General features: G+C 19.5%; 4 protein-coding genes across 4 annotated transcripts; 3 read left to right on the top strand and 1 right to left on the bottom strand.

Moving 5' to 3' along the window:
* Positions 1-4,646: 4,646 nt before the first annotated feature.
* Positions 4,647-5,135, top strand: SRAE_0000045500 (Hypothetical protein; the record flags this gene model as incomplete). The annotated part of the gene is made up of 2 exons (XM_024646347.1): positions 4,647-4,880; positions 4,923-5,135. The coding sequence occupies 2 exons, from the start codon at positions 4,647-4,649 to the stop codon at positions 5,133-5,135; spliced, it is 447 nt and encodes a 148-aa protein (XP_024500538.1).
* Positions 5,136-8,543: 3,408 nt separating this feature from the next.
* Positions 8,544-9,165, top strand: SRAE_0000045600 (CAP domain-containing protein; the record flags this gene model as incomplete). Its single annotated transcript, XM_024646348.1, has 2 exons — positions 8,544-8,708; positions 8,746-9,165. The coding sequence occupies 2 exons, from the start codon at positions 8,544-8,546 to the stop codon at positions 9,163-9,165; spliced, it is 585 nt and encodes a 194-aa protein (XP_024500539.1).
* A 5,017-nt stretch (positions 9,166-14,182) lies between these two features.
* On the top strand, positions 14,183-14,973 carry SRAE_0000045700 (CAP domain-containing protein; the record flags this gene model as incomplete). The annotated part of the gene is made up of 2 exons (XM_024646349.1): positions 14,183-14,525; positions 14,567-14,973. The coding sequence occupies 2 exons, from the start codon at positions 14,183-14,185 to the stop codon at positions 14,971-14,973; spliced, it is 750 nt and encodes a 249-aa protein (XP_024500540.1).
* A 3,821-nt stretch (positions 14,974-18,794) lies between these two features.
* SRAE_0000045800 (Astacin-like metalloendopeptidase) lies at positions 18,795-20,074 on the bottom strand (the record flags this gene model as incomplete). The annotated part of the gene is made up of 2 exons (XM_024646350.1): positions 18,795-19,976; positions 20,018-20,074. The coding sequence occupies 2 exons, from the start codon at positions 20,072-20,074 to the stop codon at positions 18,795-18,797; spliced, it is 1,239 nt and encodes a 412-aa protein (XP_024500541.1).
* Between the last annotated feature and the right edge of the window lie 1,743 nt (positions 20,075-21,817).

A 21,817-nucleotide genomic window follows, 5' to 3' on the forward strand; every position in this document is an offset into this window, starting at 1 on the left:
TTGTGATATAAATTGATAAACCTGTCTACTAATTTGGATCTTCTGGAGTTATAAAATTTATTTATTCTCTCGGCTTAACTTTAGAATCATTGACGTATTAAAAATTTTTTGTAAGTTTAAATACTAAATATATCTACAATTTTTTTTATAATAAAATAATGACATAATATAATTTTTTAACTAACATATTAAATAAATAAATAAAAAAAGTAAATTATTTTAAAATTTATTTTTTTTATAAAATTTTAATGAAAATTTACTATCAATTTTCTTAATTTTATTTTAAAATTTGTTTTTTTATTTATGTATATGATTATTTTGGTTATTTATGTAAAAAAAATTTTTTTTAATTTAAATATTAGAAAACATTTTTTTCTAAAACTCTTTATATTAACTATCAAATGTTATATTTACTATATGATAAATTAAATTGTTTAAAACTTTTTAAATAGTTATTTTTTTTAATTTTTATAAATTTAGTACAACAATAACTTTAAAAAAGATCAATTCTTTTTTTCTTAATGAAAAGAAAATAGTATTTATATTATTCCCTCTATAACTTTTATTGGTTTACCATCATATTTTTTTGGATTCAAGTGCTTTAATAATACCCATAACATTTTCCTGTTTTCGCTTCAATTTTACTGATTAATTATGTTATAAAATAATCGATCTTCGGACTTAAAAATGTATTGTTGATTCTCTACATTGCCATTCTGAATACTATTATTAAATTTTCTAGCTTGATCATGTCGTTTCTTATATAGTTCGACTAATGAAATAGTTGGGTCTTTTTTGAATCTTCCGCGTTTCTTTTCTACTGTTTTATTTATCTTTTAAACACTCATTAATGATTCTTCGTGTGGTAACCAAAATAAATAATCAGCAGAACGATTTTTATTACCTTAGATATATTCAATTGAAAAAACTGTAAGAATTAATTGTTTCAATCAAATCGTAAAATTTATTTTTTCTATGTTGATTTAATTAATTTATCAAGTGGTCGGATATCTGACTTCATTCGAATTGTGTCTCCTGTCAGTAAATATTTGTTATGTTGTAAAGTTTTTTTTTTATTGCGTATAGTTCATTGTATATTGCTGATCTGGTCTTTTAACATGTGTTAATTTGCAGAAATAAAATGATATGGGTTTTTTATGCTTATCTTCATCTATTTGAAATAAAGTTGCAATATTGCTGTGTTTGACGCATCGAATGTTAAAATATATGGTTAATTTGGATTGGCATAGCTAAACAAAAGTTGGTTATAAAATATTTGAAATATTTTTAAATAATTTTTTGAGTTTTCGTCTTCTAATTTTATTCTGCAAATTCTATCTGAAGCTAATTCATATAATTTGTCAAAAAATAGCGCATTGTTTTAAATTTCTTTTCTGTGATAACTAAATTTTTGTAATCTTTGATAAATTTGATTTTTATCAGTGCGTCATTGCAATCTAACTATAATTTCAACTGAATTTTTAGATGGTGTAACATTAAATAAATTGATATCTAATTCTAAAAACGATATGATTTTCTTAAATAACTTTGTATAATAGTGATTTATGTTTTTTCTCAATGCTTTCACTAATTAATATTATATCATTTTGACATATTAATATATTGTCATTAACTAGGGAGAATTTATTTTTCGTTGTTTCTTGAAAAATATCGTGGTTATTTCTAGTTACTTCAACTAGTTGCTTGATTCTTAACATTCAATCATATGTTTTGAAAATATTATGCGTGATATATAATATAAATAAAGAGATATTGTAAAGGTAGAGTTTTTTTTTTCAACATTGATCAAGACTAATCATTACAAATACTACTGGAGTTTTTATACGCTATATGGGAGTATCCATATAACAATAAAAATTTAAATAATCTTTTGAAAATAAGCAGTAAATTTAAAAAATATTTTTAAAAAATATATAAAGATAAGTAAAAAATTATTATTTAGTAATATAGAAAGCTATATTAGAGCATTAAAATACTTTGTATTTTTATTTCTATAAGTAATCAAACAGATAATAATAAAATACTTTATATGTTTAACCTTAAATTTATTGTAATAAATTTATTGTAAATATAAAGTGTTAAAAATTATTATTATCTTTTATATATTGTAATTTTCCATATTATTTTATTATTTAAACAATTATTAATATTATCTTAATTTTAAAGGTAATAATATAGGTACCAATAATGACTTAATTTCTATTATTATTTATTGTTACTTTTAATAAGTTAAAATCAATAGTGCCATAATAATACAATAATATAGATAGCGTTATTTAAAGATTTAAATAAAATTGTTTGAATTATTTGTGAAAAAAAATAAAACATAAATAATATTTAATGTATTTTCTGTAAGTGATGGTGGTTACGTTCACAAAAACACAACAATTTTTTATCTAATTTTCCGGTGGTAATTATTTTAAAAAAAAATGTAGTGTAGATAAGTATATATTAGGTTGTTCCATTTTAAATGCAGTTTTTTTAATGCACGACGCTTGCAGCTAGTTTTAATTAATAACTAGCTATGTTTAAAAAATTCTAAAACATTTTACTAGATTCCTATGAATCTCCTTTACATAATGACATAAAAATTATGCCTAAATAGAAAGGTTAATTATTTTTTTTTTTTTATTTTTTGCAATGTCTTCAAACTGTCGATTTTCCAACATTTTCTTTTTTGAAGTAAAAAAAAAGACAAATGAAGCAAAAATAGAATAATTTTTGATAATATTTTTGAGGTAAATCTTGTCAATGCTACTACTGAAAAAAAATTTTTTAAAAGATTCAGGGTGGAAAATAAGAAGCTTGAGAATGCGCAGCGTAAAGAAAAATTTCATTCTTTTATACAAGCGTCTTGAAACATGATTTTGAAGCCTTTTTTCTGTAAATGGTCAGAAAGACATCTGAAGTTTTAGGAGTTTTAAAATCTAAAGTTTCTAACCATTTGTAGCTAAATAGATACTCAAAAAAAAAAGATCAAAGGTTATCGCCAAGGTTGAATATAGAGCAAACAATTCATCGTATTGATGTCTGTTTTTTTTCCAATTTTTGAGGATAAAAATGACTCATTTTTTGAATTAAACATAACCTATGATAAGAATTAAATTCTAAGCAGTAATATTATTCACTTTTCATAATAGTTTCATAAAAAGTATGCTTTGAAACTACAATAAATTCCAAAACAAGAATATGTTAGTATTTTGAAAAAATTGTGCACTGGAGATCTATAAAACCTAGTAAAACCTGTTGAAACTATAAACACTGAATTCAATTGTGCACATTTAAAAAAAATTTTAATAAAAATAGCCTTAGGAAAAATCTTTTTAGCAAAAATAAACAGCTAATTGATTTTTATAAAAAATTCTCTCTCATAAATTTCGGAAACCATGCTCCAAAAACTGAAGGATTCGAAATATAAAAATTCCTTCTTTACACAAAATATCTCCTAACTTTTACCTCACATACCCTCATTTTTTTTAAAAATTTGAATCATTTCTAAAGAAGAAATTCTTCAAAAACGATAGGCCCTTAAAGCTTCTATCGCTTCTAGTTTTTCAAGTTTTTATTCTAAACGCTTGAAAAGCTAGTTAACCATTAGAAAACAATGTGGTGAATCTAATGACTGTTATTAGAAGAAAAAATATTAATTTTCCACTAAGCTGCGCGCATTTAAAAATTTAGCAAAAAAAACTGCATTTCATATGGGACAACCTAATATTATGCTTTCTCGATTTTCTATAACAATTTAGATTAGATAAGTTTTGTCGACGTACTTTAATTCGTTGTTATCAGTTTTTTAAATCTGATTTCTCATATTTCTCGTTTACAAAATTTTCATTTATTTTGAAATTTATAAAATCATTTTCTTTGTTGTCATAAGTCTGAAAAGATTCTCTACAAAAGTTTTATCAATGTTTCGTAATTTTTTTAAAGTTATTTTCACTTTTATGACTTAATATATCAAAATAAAATGATCTTTGTTAATAAAAAATATTGTGATTAATGAATAATAAAATATGATAATTTGATATTTTTATCATCCTTTTAACTTCACGTTTCTTAAAAATTTTAACAAAATACTTGACATTATCATATCATTAATAATTGGTTTGTATTATTAGTGAAAAAAATCCAATTTAAAAAAAAATATTTTATATGTTACAATCTAATATTAAAAAATTTAAAACATGTGCCATTGAAGAAACATGTAATAATTTATATACAAAAATAAAGTTATTTAAAAAAATAATTTGTTTTAAGTAATCGGCGTGTTTTGTTTTTTTAAAAAAATTTCTTTTAAAACTAAAAAATATTTTTTTAAACATTTTAATCGGCTATGTGTATTTAAGGACAAATATTTTTATTAAATTTTGTTTATTTTAAATTGGCTCTTAAACAACATAGCAATATAAACAATTTATTTTTTAAAATTTTTTAATACAAAAAAATTTTTTTATTTAATACAAATAAAACATTTATTTGTTATTTTTTATTAATATTAAAAAAAATTTATTTTTTTTTTTTTTGGTAAATTTAGCACATATAATTTAAATATTTTGAAACCTGTGTCATTAAAAGAATTTAGCTATATAAGTAAACTTTTTTATATTCTAATATATCACACAATGAGATTTACAATTTACACACTTTTCGCTTTATTTTTTATTGCTATTAATTGCAACAAACTACAAAAACAAGATGGACCAGCTATGGATTTTACTTTAGAAATTTTAAAAAAATTAACAGTTGATGGAATACATCATCTTTTAAAAACTGGAAAAAATGGTGATGATAATTCAGCAACAGGTAATTTGTTAGGAGCTTTAAAATTGTTTGGTAATGAAGGAAAACATATAAAGGTGTGTTATAAAAATGATATCTTATTTTATTTTGACTTTTAGGAAAAAATAGAAAAAAAAACAGATAAAACTTCATCAACTGATAAACTTCCTCATAAATCTGTTGAGATATTAAAAAAAATTGAATCAATAAAACAAAAAGGTGGTAGTGATAACGAACAAAAAAAACAAATTGAAAAAATTATTAAAAATCCTGAAAACTCTGTTCCTGTTGAATTAATTACAAAACTTGTTGAAAAAGTTTTAGGAATATAAGGTGTTTTTCATTTTGAAAATTTTAAAAATAACATTATATTTTAAATGATATTTAAATAATTAAATTATTATTTGAAATCAGATTGAAGTTGTCTGAGGTATCAAATTATATGAAAAAAAAAGAAAATCAATCATTTTTTTTCTTTTTTTTTATTATATATTTTTTGTCATTTAATATAAAAATAAAATATATATATTTATATTTAACATCTTTATTTGTGCTGGTAAAATATTAGGTCATTTGAAAAGTTTTGAGCCTAAGGCATTAGTCATTAAAAAATAAAAACAATATATAGCCTACCTTAAAGAGATATTTCTTTTATCACTATAGAAAAAACCCTAACCGATAAGACACTTTTGTTTATAAGTTATTAATATTTAAAACCATTCGATTTTTAAATATTTTCTACCATGAAAAAATTTAAAAAAAAGCCGTTGAAAAAAACTTTGTAAAAAAAGGCTTAAAAGCTACAGAAATCTTCAAAAACATGCAAAACGTATCAGGAGAAGATTCTCTATCTAAAAACACTATTAGGATATGGATATCTGAATTCAATCATGAAAAAACAAGCTTAGAAGATGATTCATGCAGTTTCGTTTTAAAACTGCAACGACCAAAGAAATCATTAAAAAAGTTTCCGAAATGGTAATGAATCATAAAAAATTATTAATCATGGAGATAGCTGAAAAGATGGAGATTTCTGTGGAATAAAAATATTATATAAAAAATGAAGAATTAGAGATGAAAATAATGTCCGCAATATGGGTACCGCATTAACTGAAAATCGATAAAAAAGCACCAGAGTTCAAATTTCAAAGAAAAGTTTGGAGCTTTTTTTGAAAGATAAAAGGAATTTCATAAAAAAATTTATAATTAAGAATAACATGTGAATTCTCTACAACAATTTTAAGCCAAAAAAAATAGTCAAAAGAATGGAAAAACTCCAATTTTCCACCTCTGAAGAAGGTTAAGTCAATGTTCTTAAGCAAAAAAATTATGGCTTTAATATTTTGAGATTCTAAAAGGATTCTGCTAATGGATTTTTTTCCAAATGGTCAAACTATAACTGGAGAATATTATTCTAACCTTTTGAACCAGTTGGATCAAAAAATTCGTGAAAAAAAACCTGGATTAAACAAAAAAAAGATTATTTTTCACTAGGACAATGCGCGTGCTCATACGTGCTTGACTTCTTTATCAAAAATCTCAAGTTTGAGATATGAATTATTGCCAAATCCACCTAATTTTTTAGATTTAGCTCTATCTGTCTTTTATTTGTTTCTAGATTAAAAAAATTTCTAAGTTGAAAGCGATTTTCATCACTTGAAAAGCTTCAAAAGACCGTAGATGGCTATTTTGAAGGCTTTGAAGAAAATTGCTTCAAAAAGAGTAAAGAAGCTATGGAATCTAAATGGAAAAAAAACATTAAGCTTAAGAGGGATAACGTCGAATAATGGCGGTATTATAATTTGAAAATATTAACTCCATTATAGTAAGGCTCAAAACATTTTAAATGACCTAATATATCATTTTGGAGCCTGAAAAAAAGGTTTCCTCAAATTCTAATTGAGATAACTTATATATTTCCTTTTTTTAAAGTTTTATTTATTCATAATAATATATAGACACTTTGTTGGAATTTACTTTTTCCAAATAAAGCAAAATTAAACAATTAAGCTAATAACATTTTATTATTAAAAAAGAACTAAATAAATAATACAAAATAATAATTAAATTAGCATCTAATTTTAAGAATATTCAAATATTCTAACAATTTCAATTATATGAAATGCAGTAAATTCAATTTATTTGAAGTAAAGGATGATTTTGTCACGACTGCTGTAATTATATCATCAAATATGAATAATATAAGATGATATCATTTGCAGAGCGTGGCTATTCCATTTTATAATAAAATACTAATATTTGGGAAACTTCACAAGAAATAGAAAAAAAGTTAATATTTTAACTATTTTTTTTATTATGTCATGTTAATTAAAATTTTTATAGGTAAAAATAAATATTTTGACTTTTTATAGTTAGAGGTCAAGAAGACCAACTAAAACTATTTGATATATTTATTTTCAAGCAAAGTGGAAATGTGTTTTTAAAAGTAAGAAGAAACATTACATAACGTTATAAAAAAGTTTGAAATAATTCATTTGATGAAGAAATATCTAATAAAAAGATTTTGCTATACATTAATTAGATATTTTTTTAAATAGTTATTAATTGTTTTCTTTTTTTTTCATTTTTTTTTAATAAATATTTTTACTTTATTTTTAATCATTTTTTTCTTTCATATTTTAGACAGTGATATATTTTAAAAATTTTAATTTGAAAATAATAAGAAAAGTTTTATATATTAATATAAGAATTTAATTTTAGATATATGAAATAAGAAAAGATAAAATTTGCTGTATAAATTTTTAATTGTTTTTTTTCGTATGAAAGCTGCGTTTTATAATTAAACAATTTAAAAAATATTATTACTGTAAATTAGTCGCTTAATAAGAGAATTTCGAAAAGAAAGCAAGGAAATGTCTTTGAAATGTAGCATTTAAAAAAAAAATTAATTTGTTTTTTTTTATCTTCTATTTTGCGTGAAAAAAAAAAATAATTTTTACTATATGTAAGCCAATAAAGTTTTAAATTTATTACTTATCAAACAATTTTAACAGATGTTTATTTAAATGTTACTTAAAAAAATCTCCAAATAAAAACAAAATAAAATTTTAATTAAAAAAGTAAGCTTAAGTAAAATATCGTGTAAATATCAAAATAAAATTTGAAAATTAATAAAAAAAAAAGCATCAAATAAAAATTTACGAATTTTCTAATTTTAGAAAGATATTTAAATTTACTTTATAAAAAAAACAGTTTTTATCATTAAAATTAAATATAAAATAATTGTTTGATAACTTTATTTATTTTTTTTTAATAAATAAATTTTTTAAAATGTCAGAAAGCATTTATAATTTTTTTTGGATACTATATTGATATCTAATACAGTATTTATACATAAATATTTTTTTAATAACTTTTTTTGTATGTATAATTGTTTGTAATGTACTTTTGCACTCTGAAATTTATTTACAAAATGAGAAACTATATATTAATAATTTCTAAATGTAATATTTAAATATTATAAAAATTATTTATATATTTGATCAGATTTCTTAAACAAATATAAAAAACAAATTAAAGAAAGTATAAAAATACAAAGAACAACTAACAATTTGTTACTTATATTAAAAATGAATTACTTTGTATTTTTACTTATAATTTTTACTTTATATTTAAATCCTATATATGCTAATAGTAAAAGCATTCAATACACAATAACAACTATAGATGGAAAAAATGTATACCATTATAATGGAAAAAATTACAATTCAGAAGCAGAAATGATTGAGCAAATTAGAAAAGATTTTGGAAGTCAAGGTCAAACATATGCAACAAATAAAGATCAAGGAATTATTCCTGTAAGCGCTCAAATTTCTAGCAATATTTGGGCAAATTACTACTACGATACTGATTCAAAAGAAGATTTTACTGATATGAAAAGAAGAGTAAATTTAATTAAATTTATATTTATATATTTTTTAGATGTTATTTCAAACTAATGAATATAGAAAATTACATAAAGTCCCTGAACTTACACTTGATTCTACGCTTGCTAATGAAGCTCAAAATTATGCTAATTATATTGCTAAAATTAATCGTTTAGAACACGATCCAAAAAATAAACAAAATGGATGGGGAGAAAATCTTGCAATGGGTTCATCCTCAGTTGCATACTTAGCAGTAAAATGGTGGTATGATGAAATTAAAAAATATGATTTTAATAAACCTGGATATCAAGCAGGAACTGGACACTTTACACAATTAGTTTGGAAAGGAACATCAAAAGCTGGTTTTGGTGTTGCTGCTAATGGCGGTATTGTTTATATTGTTTGTAAATACTCTCCACCTGGAAATTATTTAAATCTATTTAGTGAAAATGTTTTTAGACCAGTTCGTCAATAATATGATTAAAAATTTTTATAAAATTTTTTATTTAATTGTTTTTTTTTAAACTTTTATCAATGTTATCAAAAATTAGTTTAATAAAGATTTATTCTATATCCTAAATATATATAAGCGAGTATCGAGTAAATGAAATTATTTTTGATGTTTAAATATTAAAAAAACTTTTATAATAGAGAAAAACACGCTGATTACGAAAAACATGATTATTTTTTTAAAAATTTCACTTTCATGCAAAAAAAAATTCAAAAACGTAAAAAAAATAACATTTTTATTTTTAATAATTCCTAATGGCGTTTATGAGTTTCATCCCGGTTAAGGAACGATGTAGCGATACTAGAATTTTATAATTTCGGGATAGTAATAACAACATTGTTTCATAAATAATTACTTTTATTTAGTACAATCATATAATACAATATGTAAATATTTATTACAATTATGCCTTCCGTGACATATTAGTGGGTATGGTCTTCAGAAAACAAAAAGAAATAAAACTGCTTGTCTTTCTTATTCCTCTGTATTTATACTGCCTTTTCTTATCCGCCTCCTCTATTTAGTACTGTCATTCAAATGGTATTACTAATTTTAACATAAAATTTTTTATACAGTTAAAAAAGACCAAAGAATTTGTTTTTCATAATAAAAAGATAAAAAGTTTGCATATAAAGTTTTATTTGGTCAAAAAAAAATTTTAAATTACCATAACTTTCTTTAAAAATTAAAATTTGAGAAAATGAAAAAAATAGTAAAAAAAAAATAAAATTGCATGAAAATAATAATAATTAAGGCGGTATTAAAAAAATTTATTATACATAAATCAAAATGATATACGATTGCAAATTTTGTATGATATAAAAAACATATTTATTTATATATATTTATTGTATATATGGATAAACAAACAAAACATTTTTTTAAAAATAGTTTTTATCTACTTTTTGATATCAATATTTAAAACGCTTAATTTGATTAGATTAAAGTTTAAAATTTTAAAATTAAAAGCAAGTATTTTTATTTTATGCTTAATTAAAAATAAATTAATATATTCAAATAATGTATTATAGTGTATATATATATTTTTTTAATAACATAAGTAAAACTTTTAAATAGCAGTTATTAAATATAACTTATTAATAATAAACTTTTTTTATTTTTTTAAAGTATATAATAATTATAAACTATATGTTTATATATTAATCATCATTTTATAATATTTAATAATTTAATATTTTATAACAAATTTTATTTTAAACTATTTAAAATGATTAGGAATAGTAATATAACATAGTTATATTATGTATTGCTATCATTATTTTGTCTTACAGAACTTTTAATATTTATGATCTTTTTAAAAAAGTTACTTTGTACCTTAACTGTTAAAATTATTACAAAAATACCTTAAATTTTATCATAATTCATTTTTTATTTCATCTTTTATTTTGAATCCATATTCCAATATTAACTATTATTTACTTTTAGGCTTAAATATTTTATTGTTTTCATCCTATACAAGAGAAGTTTGTGTTCTAAGACAGAACCTACTTCTGTAGAATTAATTAAGTTATATTTTATATATTTATTTAATGTATTTGGATTCTAGAGAAAAAAACATTTCTTCTCATTATTATTATTATAATTAAATTATAAAAAAGCTATTAAATAATTTAAGTGTAATTGTTTTAAAATTTTAGACTTTACTTCGACAAATAACAAATGTTAACGTTACAAAAAATATTTTTACTAAATGTTCAACTTTATTAAAAAAATTAATGAATTACTATATAATGTTTTCAGTAACCAAGATTTTATACAAGTTTATGAATCTTTCATTGATAGTAAAAAAATCGTAATTAAACTTTCTGATAAATTGAATTACAAAGTTATTACGAATAATTTAAAAGTCATTTAAGATATTTAAAAAAAATAAAACAGGCTATTCGCAAACAATAAGCTGAAATTATGTCATTTAAATACAATTTAATAAATAATAAAAAAACTAGATATTTATTAACATTTGCCAATAAATTTTAAGACAAAAAATATTGGTAAATTTAAATTTTAAATGATTATTTAAAAAAACACAACAGACAAATAGATTTCAAGGATAAAAAATGTTGAATTTTCTAAATTAAAAAATAAATAAAATTATAACAATTACTGAAAACATAAACATAGGTTAACAATTTTTTTTATATTACCTTTTTGCTTTTATTTTTATTTAAAAAAAATATTTTATATCTTTAAAAAATATTATATATTTTAACAAAACAAAATATTAATATTAATAATATTAAAAAGATGGAAATTGAAAGACTTAAACATATAGTTAAAATTATATTTCTCCATTTTATATAACTTTAAAAAGGATTCTTTTTAATTGTAACAGATAAAGCTAAAAAATAGCATATTCAAATTACTAATAAAAATGTCATCTAAAAAATAAATATAAATACAATAAATTTCAACATTTTAAAAAAAAAATTAATTAATTCATACTATTTTTGAAACAAATAAATTTTATTTTTCCTGAAATTTTTAAATCTACCATTGCATCTCATTTAAAAGTGTAGAAAAAAAAGATTTTTGTTTGAAACCATAAATAAATTTTAAAAAATTTTGATAAATTTTTGAATGAATGTATTTAAATTTATTTTATTAATCATTATGTAATGATTTTTAAAAATATTTTATGTTGCTTTTAATTATACAAAGCTGATAACATAAATTGATAGTACAACTTATCATAAGGTATAAAAATTGACATATAATACAAAAAATTTAATTTCAAATTATCAAACATATTACATATTAAATTAAAACTTTTTTGTTTTGCTAATGTGTTATGTTTATTTATAAGAAACAATAAAATTATTCATAACAGACCAACGTTATATTTTTTTTAAAATCGTTATATAGTAAAATATGACATTTAATTTTTAACTGTAACTTAATCTTTAAAAATTACTATATAAATTTAAATAATAGATGCAATTATAATAAAATTTTTTATTTTCCAAAAAAGTTTTATTTTAGAATGCCAATATTATTTAATTTCAAATATATAGTAGAAAATATTTTAGTGGCGCCCACACTTGATTATCGCCAAAGACAAAGTCCAGAGATTCCAAACAACACACTTAGTTTATATAATCTTTATTATAAAATAAAATTATAATATTACAATAAAACAATAGAATAGAAAGGTTTCTATCTCTCTTAAAAAAACCCAGTAATAAATTTACATAATAATAAATAACTTATTAATTTTTCTACTAAGTAGAATTTATCTTAACGACACAATATTTCCCTTATTTGGGATATACACAATAATAGCAATAAACCCCTAAAATATACAATTATAAGCATTAATAATGGATTCCTAAATTTTGAAAGCAGAAACAAAATTAATATAATTATTATCAATTTTAGACCTTATATATAAATTTAGGTAAAGAATAATCAAAGAATTATAACTTAAGAGATCATAAATCTCTAACACTTAACTAACAACAATATAACTAAGTTCTATTATTATATTTTATATATATATACATTAATTTAACTTTTAAATAAAAAATTGTAAAACAATTTACAATTTTATATAGTCAATTTCTTTTCGTTTTTGTTATTTAAAAAAATTATTTCATATTTTAAGAGTAATAGTTAATATGTCTTTAAATGTTTATCCTATTATTATGGCTTTTATAATATTAGTAAAATACATTAATATTATTAATTTTCTATTTCAATAGTAATGTTTTACTATTTATTTTTATTTTTAATTTTATTTGAATTATTTAAAATATAATAAATGTATTTGGCATACTTATTTTAAAAACAATAGTGTGAATATGCTTTTAAAAGTAGGAAGAGACATAAGAAAACGTCAAAGAAAAGTTTTAAACAATTCGACAGATAAGAAAATGTCTAATTAAAAACATTTTGATATATTAAATTGTTTAATTTTTCAAATAATCATTAATTAATTGTTTTCATATTTTCTTATAATGAAATTTTTTAAAATTAAGATATATTCTAAACTTTAAAATAATAATGTTTATATATTAATATAACAAAATAAAAATATAAGAAAAAAAGTTCTTTTTTATAAAATTAATAGTTTGCTACAAAAACATTTGTTTCTTTTATAAAGTGCAAAAACCGTGCTTTATTGACAAAAAAGAATACGAAGCACCTTCCTTGTTGAAAATATATTCGTTATAATTATATATATATAATGTTATTATTTAAATAATTTTTTTAATAATTTTATATAAAAATACTTACTAATTTAAAAGTTAATACAATAGTTTAAAGCTTAGTTGTTTTTAAAAATTTTAATTTTTGTATAAAGAATAATAAATTTGAAATTTATAATAAAAAAATATGTTGTATTAAATAGCAGTTATTTAGATAATAATAATAAGTTTTAACTAAGTAAAGTATATTTTAATTTTATAAAAACAAAAAGTTACATTTTAGTACAACTAACTTAATATTTAATAAATTACTTCATTCAAAGTAAATAAAATTATTGTTTTTTTAATAAAAAGCATTAAAAATATATTTACTGTATAGAATGTTTTATGACGTTGTTAAATAAAAAAATGTCATAACAAATTCATATATGTACTAAATATGATTTTATTAAAATAAACGAAAAGTTAAATTATTAGAAAAACTAAATTGTAAAATAAAAATATGTAAAACAAATATTTTTTAACTATTATTTGTTAAATGAACATAATAATACATATATTATTTATTTATTTAGTGTTTTTTTGTTTGAACAGATTTTATAATATAGGAAAAAATAGAAATAATGAGTAATATAAAAGAAATCAAAATTGAAAACTAATTATTATTAAAAAAAATGCATTATTCATCAATTTTCTTTTTATTCTTAATTTTACTATTGTCTGTATATAGTTCTTATACTCAACAAATAACTATAACATCTCAAACAACTAATGGGAAAACTGTTTATTTTTATAATGGTAAAACATTTAATTCAATGGAAGAAGTAATGGCTCAAATAAAAAAAGATTATCCTAATGTATCATTTACTCCTCTTAAACCAGGTGGAAATGGTAGAAAACCAACTGGAAATGGTAGAAAACCAACTGGAAATGGTAGAAAACCAACTGGAAATGGTAGAAAACCAACTGAAAATGGTAGAAAACCAACTGGAAATGGTAAACGACCAACTGGAAATAATGATAATAATTCAGGATATGATATTTCTAAATGGAAAGGAACAAATCAATTTAGTAATGCAATCTTTGATAGAATATGGAAAGGATATAATTATGATAACGATAAAAACAATGGCTTTAGAGATATGAAAAAAAGAGTAAGTTATAAATTATTTTTAATTTATATTTTTAGTTTATGCAAGAACAAAATGAATATAGAAAAGCTCATGGAGCTTCTCCACTTAAAAATGATCCAAATCTTGAACGAAAAGCTCAAAATTATGCTAATGTAATTGCTTCATATGGACAATTAGTTCACGATCCAAAAAATAGAGTTGAAAACATGGGTGAAAATCTTGCTCTTGGATCATCACGTATAGGTCATTTAGGAGTAAAATGGTGGTATGATGAAATTAAAGACTATGATTTTAATAGACCTGGATTTAATATGAAAACAGGACATTTTACACAATTAGTTTGGAAAAGTTCAACAAATGCTGGATTTGGTGTTGTTGAAAGAAATGGTGTTGTTTATGTTGTTTGTAAATACACTCCACCTGGAAACTATAACAATGAATATCAAAAAAATGTTTTAAAACGAAAATTATAATTTTTCTTTTTTAAAAATTTTAATTGTAATTTGATAATTAAATTACATTTTTTAAAAAAATAAATAATCATTTATTTATCAAGTAATTTTTTTTTTATATAGCTAATTATGCATTTTAAATGTTGATTAAGATAAAAAAATTATTATATTAAAAATAAATTTTATTATTAATTATTAGTTGGAAAACAAAATATAAATGAGCAAATATTTTATATAAAAATTTTTGGTATTAAAAAAGAAAAAATTTAAAAAAAAAAAATTTTTTACACTGTCAATCTTTATTATAATATATTTTTTTAGATTATTTTTAGTTTTTTTTTTTTTAAACTACACCTACAATTAAAAATATTAAAGTTTTATAAAAGTATGTATAATTTCTACAAAAACCTATCTTTTGTTTGTCTCTTATTATATTTATACATTTTTAAATCAAATTTTTGTTTCGTTTTATAACGTTCATTTTATTTTTTGTTTCTTTTTTTTAATTATTTTTATTTTTTAAAATGTTTGCTATAAACAAATTGTAAAATAAAAAAATATATATTAAAGTATATAATATAACATTATTTATATGTTTAAAAATAGTAATTAATAGACAAAAGTTTATAACTTTTAATTTCAAATGCTATAAGAAATTCTAAAATTTTTATAACAATTATTTTTAGAATATCTTCTTGAGATAATTTTTTTTACTACAATAAGCAAGATAAATAAATGGCAATTTTTTGCTAACCAGTAGTTTTAGTACATTTTAATTCATCACATTTTTTTAAAATTAATTTATAAAATTTGTTTCAATTTTAAACTATAAACATTTTAGCTAAACCATGTAAATAACAAATATCATAATTTAAATATCTAAACTTACAGTTTTCTTTAAATATTTGTTTTACAAATATTTTTTTTTTAAGTGAATCTTTTATAAAATGTAACTTCTTTAAATAATGTAATATAATGTATTCCATAGTTTGATTTAAAATGTAAAAATTAAATGTTTAATTTTTTCCCTTCTTTTTTAATCATTAAATTATTATCAAATAGATTTAGCGTTATTTCATTGCTGCTAATAAGATAGTATATTTAAAAACAAATTAAAATTTAATTTTTAAAATAAGCTTTTTTTCTTTTTTATAATTATATAAAAAAAAATTGTTTCCAAAAAATTTTAAAAACAATACACAAAAAAAATTTTATTTTGAAATATACATATTTAAGTTACAGTAAACATTTTTTGTAAATAAATAAAAAATGTATAGTATATAATACTTAAGTAAAAAAATAGACTTTTTTAAGAAATTTGTAAAAAAAATTGAAGAATTTTTAGTTAAAAAACTCTTCAAATAACTTTTATACTAAGTGTAAAATTATAATAAAGATTACATATATTTATCACTGAATAATTATCAAAGAGTAATAAAAGATATCTATAATAATGCTTATTTCTTATTATTGTATTGTCTGCTATATTCTAAATTTATTGTAACATTTTTGCAATAATTTTAATTTTAAAAAATATTTTAATATAGACATTAGATTTTATTCTAGCTCTATAATTGAAATAACAATATTTTAATAAAGAATAAGTTTTCTAACATGAAATTTTTATTTATCGGATTCTAGAACCGTCTTCTTTTAATTAATTGTAAATAGTTTATAAAATGTTTAATTTTAAATAAAGTAATTTAAATAAAAAAGTTTAATTGTTTTTTGAAATAAAATGAGACTTTTGGCCAAAATTAGAATTACTGATTAACACTATGTTATTTCAGCCATAGTTTTTAGCGTAAAAACAGTTAAAGTTTTTGAAATTGATCAGATGTTCATCCTTTTTACATTTACAGTAATTGTTGAATTTTTAAGATTGATTAATGTGGTACTAAAGTTTTACTTAACAGTTTTTTGTAAATTTTTTACTTAGAAAATATGTATTTAAAAAATTAGTAAGATTATTTTTCTTTGTAATTAAGTAAAAATTAATATTTAAGTGATTAATATTTTCTAGTAGATATATTTGTGTTATTTGAAAATATAAGTGATGTTTTAAATTTATTCATCTGATTTGCTTTCTACGTATAAGCACGACGTTACCACACTATTGTTTCAATTATTTTAATTTAAAAAAAATTAAAAGCATGACTGATATTTAAAAATCGTATTTTTTATGTTTTTTAAACGAATTTTGTATTCATTTCAATTTTTTCTATTTAAAAATAACACTATAAACTTTTTATAAATTTCTGGAGCTATTTCAGAGCGAAATATTTATCATAAAAATATTTAAAAAAAAATAAAAATATTTATGAAAAAAAAGTGCAGTTTAAAAAACAGTGTATGTAAAAATGTTATATAAAAAGCATCGTGCTGAATCAAACGTAAAAGCTCATTTGTGCCTGCAAAACATTGCATTATATTTTAACAAAACATTATTTTTTTATATAATAAAAAAGGAAGAAAAAAATTGATAGAATTTTGTGAAATAATTTAAAAATTAATTAAAATATAATGATCAACTGGAAAAATTGATACGTTAAATATGCTTGTTTATGTAAGCTAAAAACGAAAAAAAGAGAGATGAAAAAACTAAGTTGTTAAAAGCAAATAAATCGTTATTTGTCTTGAGAAAGAAGTGTTCAAAGTACAATTTTTAACATTATTAAAGTTTTGGAAAAATATATAAAAAAACGAAGCACTGTTTTGTAAAAGTTTTTTTTTATATAAAAATTCACCAACGTTTCTAAAGGTGTTAAAAAAAATAGTTTCAAAAAATACTATTTTTTAATTTATAAAGGTAAAATTTTTTAAATTTGCAATTTAATTCTCACAATTAAGTTATTAAAAGAGTTTAAAAAATTTGCTAAGAAAAGAAATTGTTAGAAAAGTAGAATCTACAAAAATATTCTGAATGAGGACATGTATACATTTGCATAACGAAAAAAAAATAAAAATTTTTATTCAATATTAAACGCTATTCTTAGATTTAATAAATTTTTATATAAAAAACATTTTTTTAATTAACTTAATTTTTTAGTAAACTATAACTTAGATCAACTTTAAAGAGGATTATCTAAAAAATAAATTGAATATTTTAAAAAGCAAGAAAGAAAATTAAAAGACAATTTATGATATATAAAAAGTTTGTAGAAGATATTTTCAATATTAAAAAAAATTGTCGTGTTAATTATAAATTAGTTTTTAATTAAAGTTTTATTTTAAAAAAAAGTTTGCAAACAAAATTTTAAAGTGTAAATGATTACAAAATTTATTAAAAATTTTATTTTTAATATTTTTTATAAAGCTTTTCCTTATATTTTATTAAATGAAGTTAAGAAATTACATACCAACTTTTTTTTTGGAATTTCTTTTAAAAAAAATTAAAAAAATACTAACATGAAAGGATATATCAAAATAATACTAAAATTTTAAATTTTTTTAAAAAATTTTCTTTTTAATTAGAAAGAATCAAAGTTAATTATATGTGGTTTTACAAAATATTTTTTAAAGAAATTAGAAGAATAAGTTAGTCAATTGATAATGGAAAACAAAATAACACGTTTTTCAAAGTAATTAGAATTATTTTTATTCTATTTTTTATTTATGTTTAATTAATAAACTACAAGAAAAACTTATTAAAAAACGACCATATATTATGCATTAGATTTAAACTAATACACTGACGAAATATACCATATTAAAAATTATAAAATATATTATTTTTTTTAATATCATTTTTTTATTAATTTTTGTATAAAAATAATCTACATTAATTACAAATTGATATTTACAAAAACTGTTTTTATTATATATTTGGAAAAAATTTTTGTTCAAATTATTTCTTTAAAATATATAAAAACATTATTATAATGTTTACTACTTCTGTAGTATAAGATAACATGACTACTTTTTGATTCAATCAATCTTGCAAACTTTTGATGACAAAATCTTGCACCTGTTATAGATTTATCTTCCATGTATTTTACTTCAAATGCGTTATTTGAATTACAGGTAGTAGAATAACTTTGTTCCATATTAATTTTTAATATTCCAATTAATATTTTTTTTTGTTTTTTTGAATTTAAATGATAAAAACAATTTTTTTTGCCATGTATTTTTAAAAAGTTAACATTTTTTTTTACACTGATGATAGAATTCCCACAATATCGATTGTTTCTTGAATAAGAATTACAATAAACACCACCAAACCCTTCTACACACTTACATTTATTGCAATTTTTAGGATTTTGATATCCATAATTTGCACAAAAAATTTTTTTTGTACATACTTTAGAACAATAGTGATAATTTAAGGCTTTTATATCAGTAAAAGAACACATTTCTCGTTGTCCTACGGTTAGCTCATATAAACGATTATTTGGAATCAATGTTTTCATTCCATTTTTACTATAAGCATACATTCCATCATGCATTATTGATCCATAATCATAAGGAAATTGATAGCAAATTTGTTTTGAAAATTTGTCAAAATTATTTCTACATTCTTCATTTATATTTTTATCAAAAATTGTGACATAAAATTTTCTATCAAGACGACATTGTTCGTTTATTAATCCTAGTGCATGTAGTGTTTCATGTAATATTCCTCCAAAATTATGGCATTGATGTCCAATTCCTACATCTTGCCATCCTTCTTCAAATTGTTTTCCCATAAAACTAGAACATTTTCTTGAAAAAATAAAACGAATACCTGATGACGACGGGGGTATTTTTTTTTGACGTTGAAATTTAATACATGTTTCTTTTTCAATCATTTTTACTACACTAAATACAAATCTGAAATTTATAGTATAATGAACATAATAGTTTATTGGTGAAACCCATTTATATTGTTTCATCAAAACTTTTCTTTTTTTTCTAATACTTGTTATAAAATCTTTTTCTTCAATAATATAATTTGTATAATTTATTTGCATTATTGATCTTTTTAAATATCTTACTTTTTCCAATTCTTCATCTGTATAGCAATTAGTTAAATTAATAACAGAAAACTAAATTAATTTTTTATATTATTATCACATTATTCGCTTACAAGAATATATAAATTGCAGACTGTTGAATATAAAAAAACTGCTTTTAAATTTGTCATTTTTAAAAGACAAATTTTTTGTATAAAATCGTTTTTTAATGCTTTTATATATTTTTTTTTGCCTTAAAATATTGTGTTTACTTTTTTAATTTTTTTTAAATACAAATACATTTTTTATTTGTTATAAAAACTAAAAAAAATACATTTTAATATCAGGTAAGTTTATTTAGACATTTTAAATTGTATAAATAAAAAATATAAGTAAAAGTTTAAATATACAAAATATTAATTTTATTTCATTCTAGTTAATATTAAACTATACGTAATAATATCTAATGCATAAAATATTTATTAAAATAAAACGTAATATTTATATACAAATAAAATGATTATTAATAATAAGAGTAAAACATTAATTATTTAAATAACATGATTTTTCACCGAAAATTTTATCCTTTAGTATTTTATTGAAATCAATTTTTTACAAAATATAATTAATTATAACTAATAACATATTGCTATAGGTAAACTTCTTTTTGTTCTTTAATGCAGATAATACAATTAATACTAATTTTTCAATAAAAAGTTTTTTTTGAAATAATTAATGTAACATCACATCTTATGCAACAATGCTTTATCTCTGTAATCCGTCGTCTTTATATACCCAAGAGGGCGTGTCTTTTGCTCTAAAATACAAACTTTTTCTAAACAAACTTATTTATATAATTTCTATTTAATAAAACATTTTTGTTTTTATTAATATTTATTAATATTATAAAATAATTATTTTATAAGTGTTAAACATTTTGGAAAATCTAACAATTATAAATATTTTCGTTATGTGTTAAACTGTTTTTTATTGAAGTACTTATAATGCACATGAACTATTTCTTAAAAAAGCGTTATTGAACGTTTTAGTTTTTGAAAAATAAAAATTTTTAATGTCTTTCCACACAAAAAAAACGTTCATTTTTGATCCTGTTTTATTATTTTAGTACAAATAATGAATCATTATTAATCCTCAATTTTTTTATTTATATTTAAATTTTTTATTTAAAAATTTCGTTTTTCAAAAGATATTTTTTGTGTAAACGATGGGATACTTTTTTTCATTTGTAAATATAAAATTAGTATTATAAATTTTTGGGTAATAAAAGAAAAAAATTTTATTCATTCATTGCAGTGACTATTTTTTTAATATTTTGTAAATTAAAAAAAACTTTATTTAATTCTTTTTTGTTAAAAATTAAAGCATATCTCCCTAAAATACAAAACAATTATTTTGGACGTTCATATAATTACAATAAAAGTGATTGTAATAAAAATTATTTTATTTATCTTTTTTTTATAATTACTTTTATCCGGTATATTTTTTTAGGCAAATTCGAATTAGTCAAATACCAACTCTAAGAAAATAATTAAAATTATTAAAAAAAAATTTTTGAAACTAATTAAGAATTTGTTAAATAATTTAATAGATAATATTAATTACAGAAAATGCATTTAAAAAAATTTTATAAACAAAATATCATAAACATTTTTACAAAAAAAAATTTTATTTTAAAGTTAGAAATTGATATTAAATTTTAAATATGAAAAAATAGTAAATTATTTTGGACACTAAATAGAAATAAACTCAGGTCAAACAATTCATGTATGAATTTAATTTCAAAGTTGAAAACTATTTTTAGTAGCTATCCTTTCTTACCAATCTTTTTTAAACATCACTTTATTATAATCCTAAATGTCTTATCCATTACTTTTTTTTTCTTCTAAACAAAGATAAAAAATTTGCGTTATAAC

The sequence above is a fragment of the Strongyloides ratti genome, scaffold srae_scaffold0000003, assembly GCF_001040885.1.
Source record: "Strongyloides ratti genome assembly S_ratti_ED321, scaffold srae_scaffold0000003".
Lineage (NCBI taxonomy): Eukaryota > Metazoa > Nematoda > Chromadorea > Rhabditida > Strongyloididae > Strongyloides > Strongyloides ratti.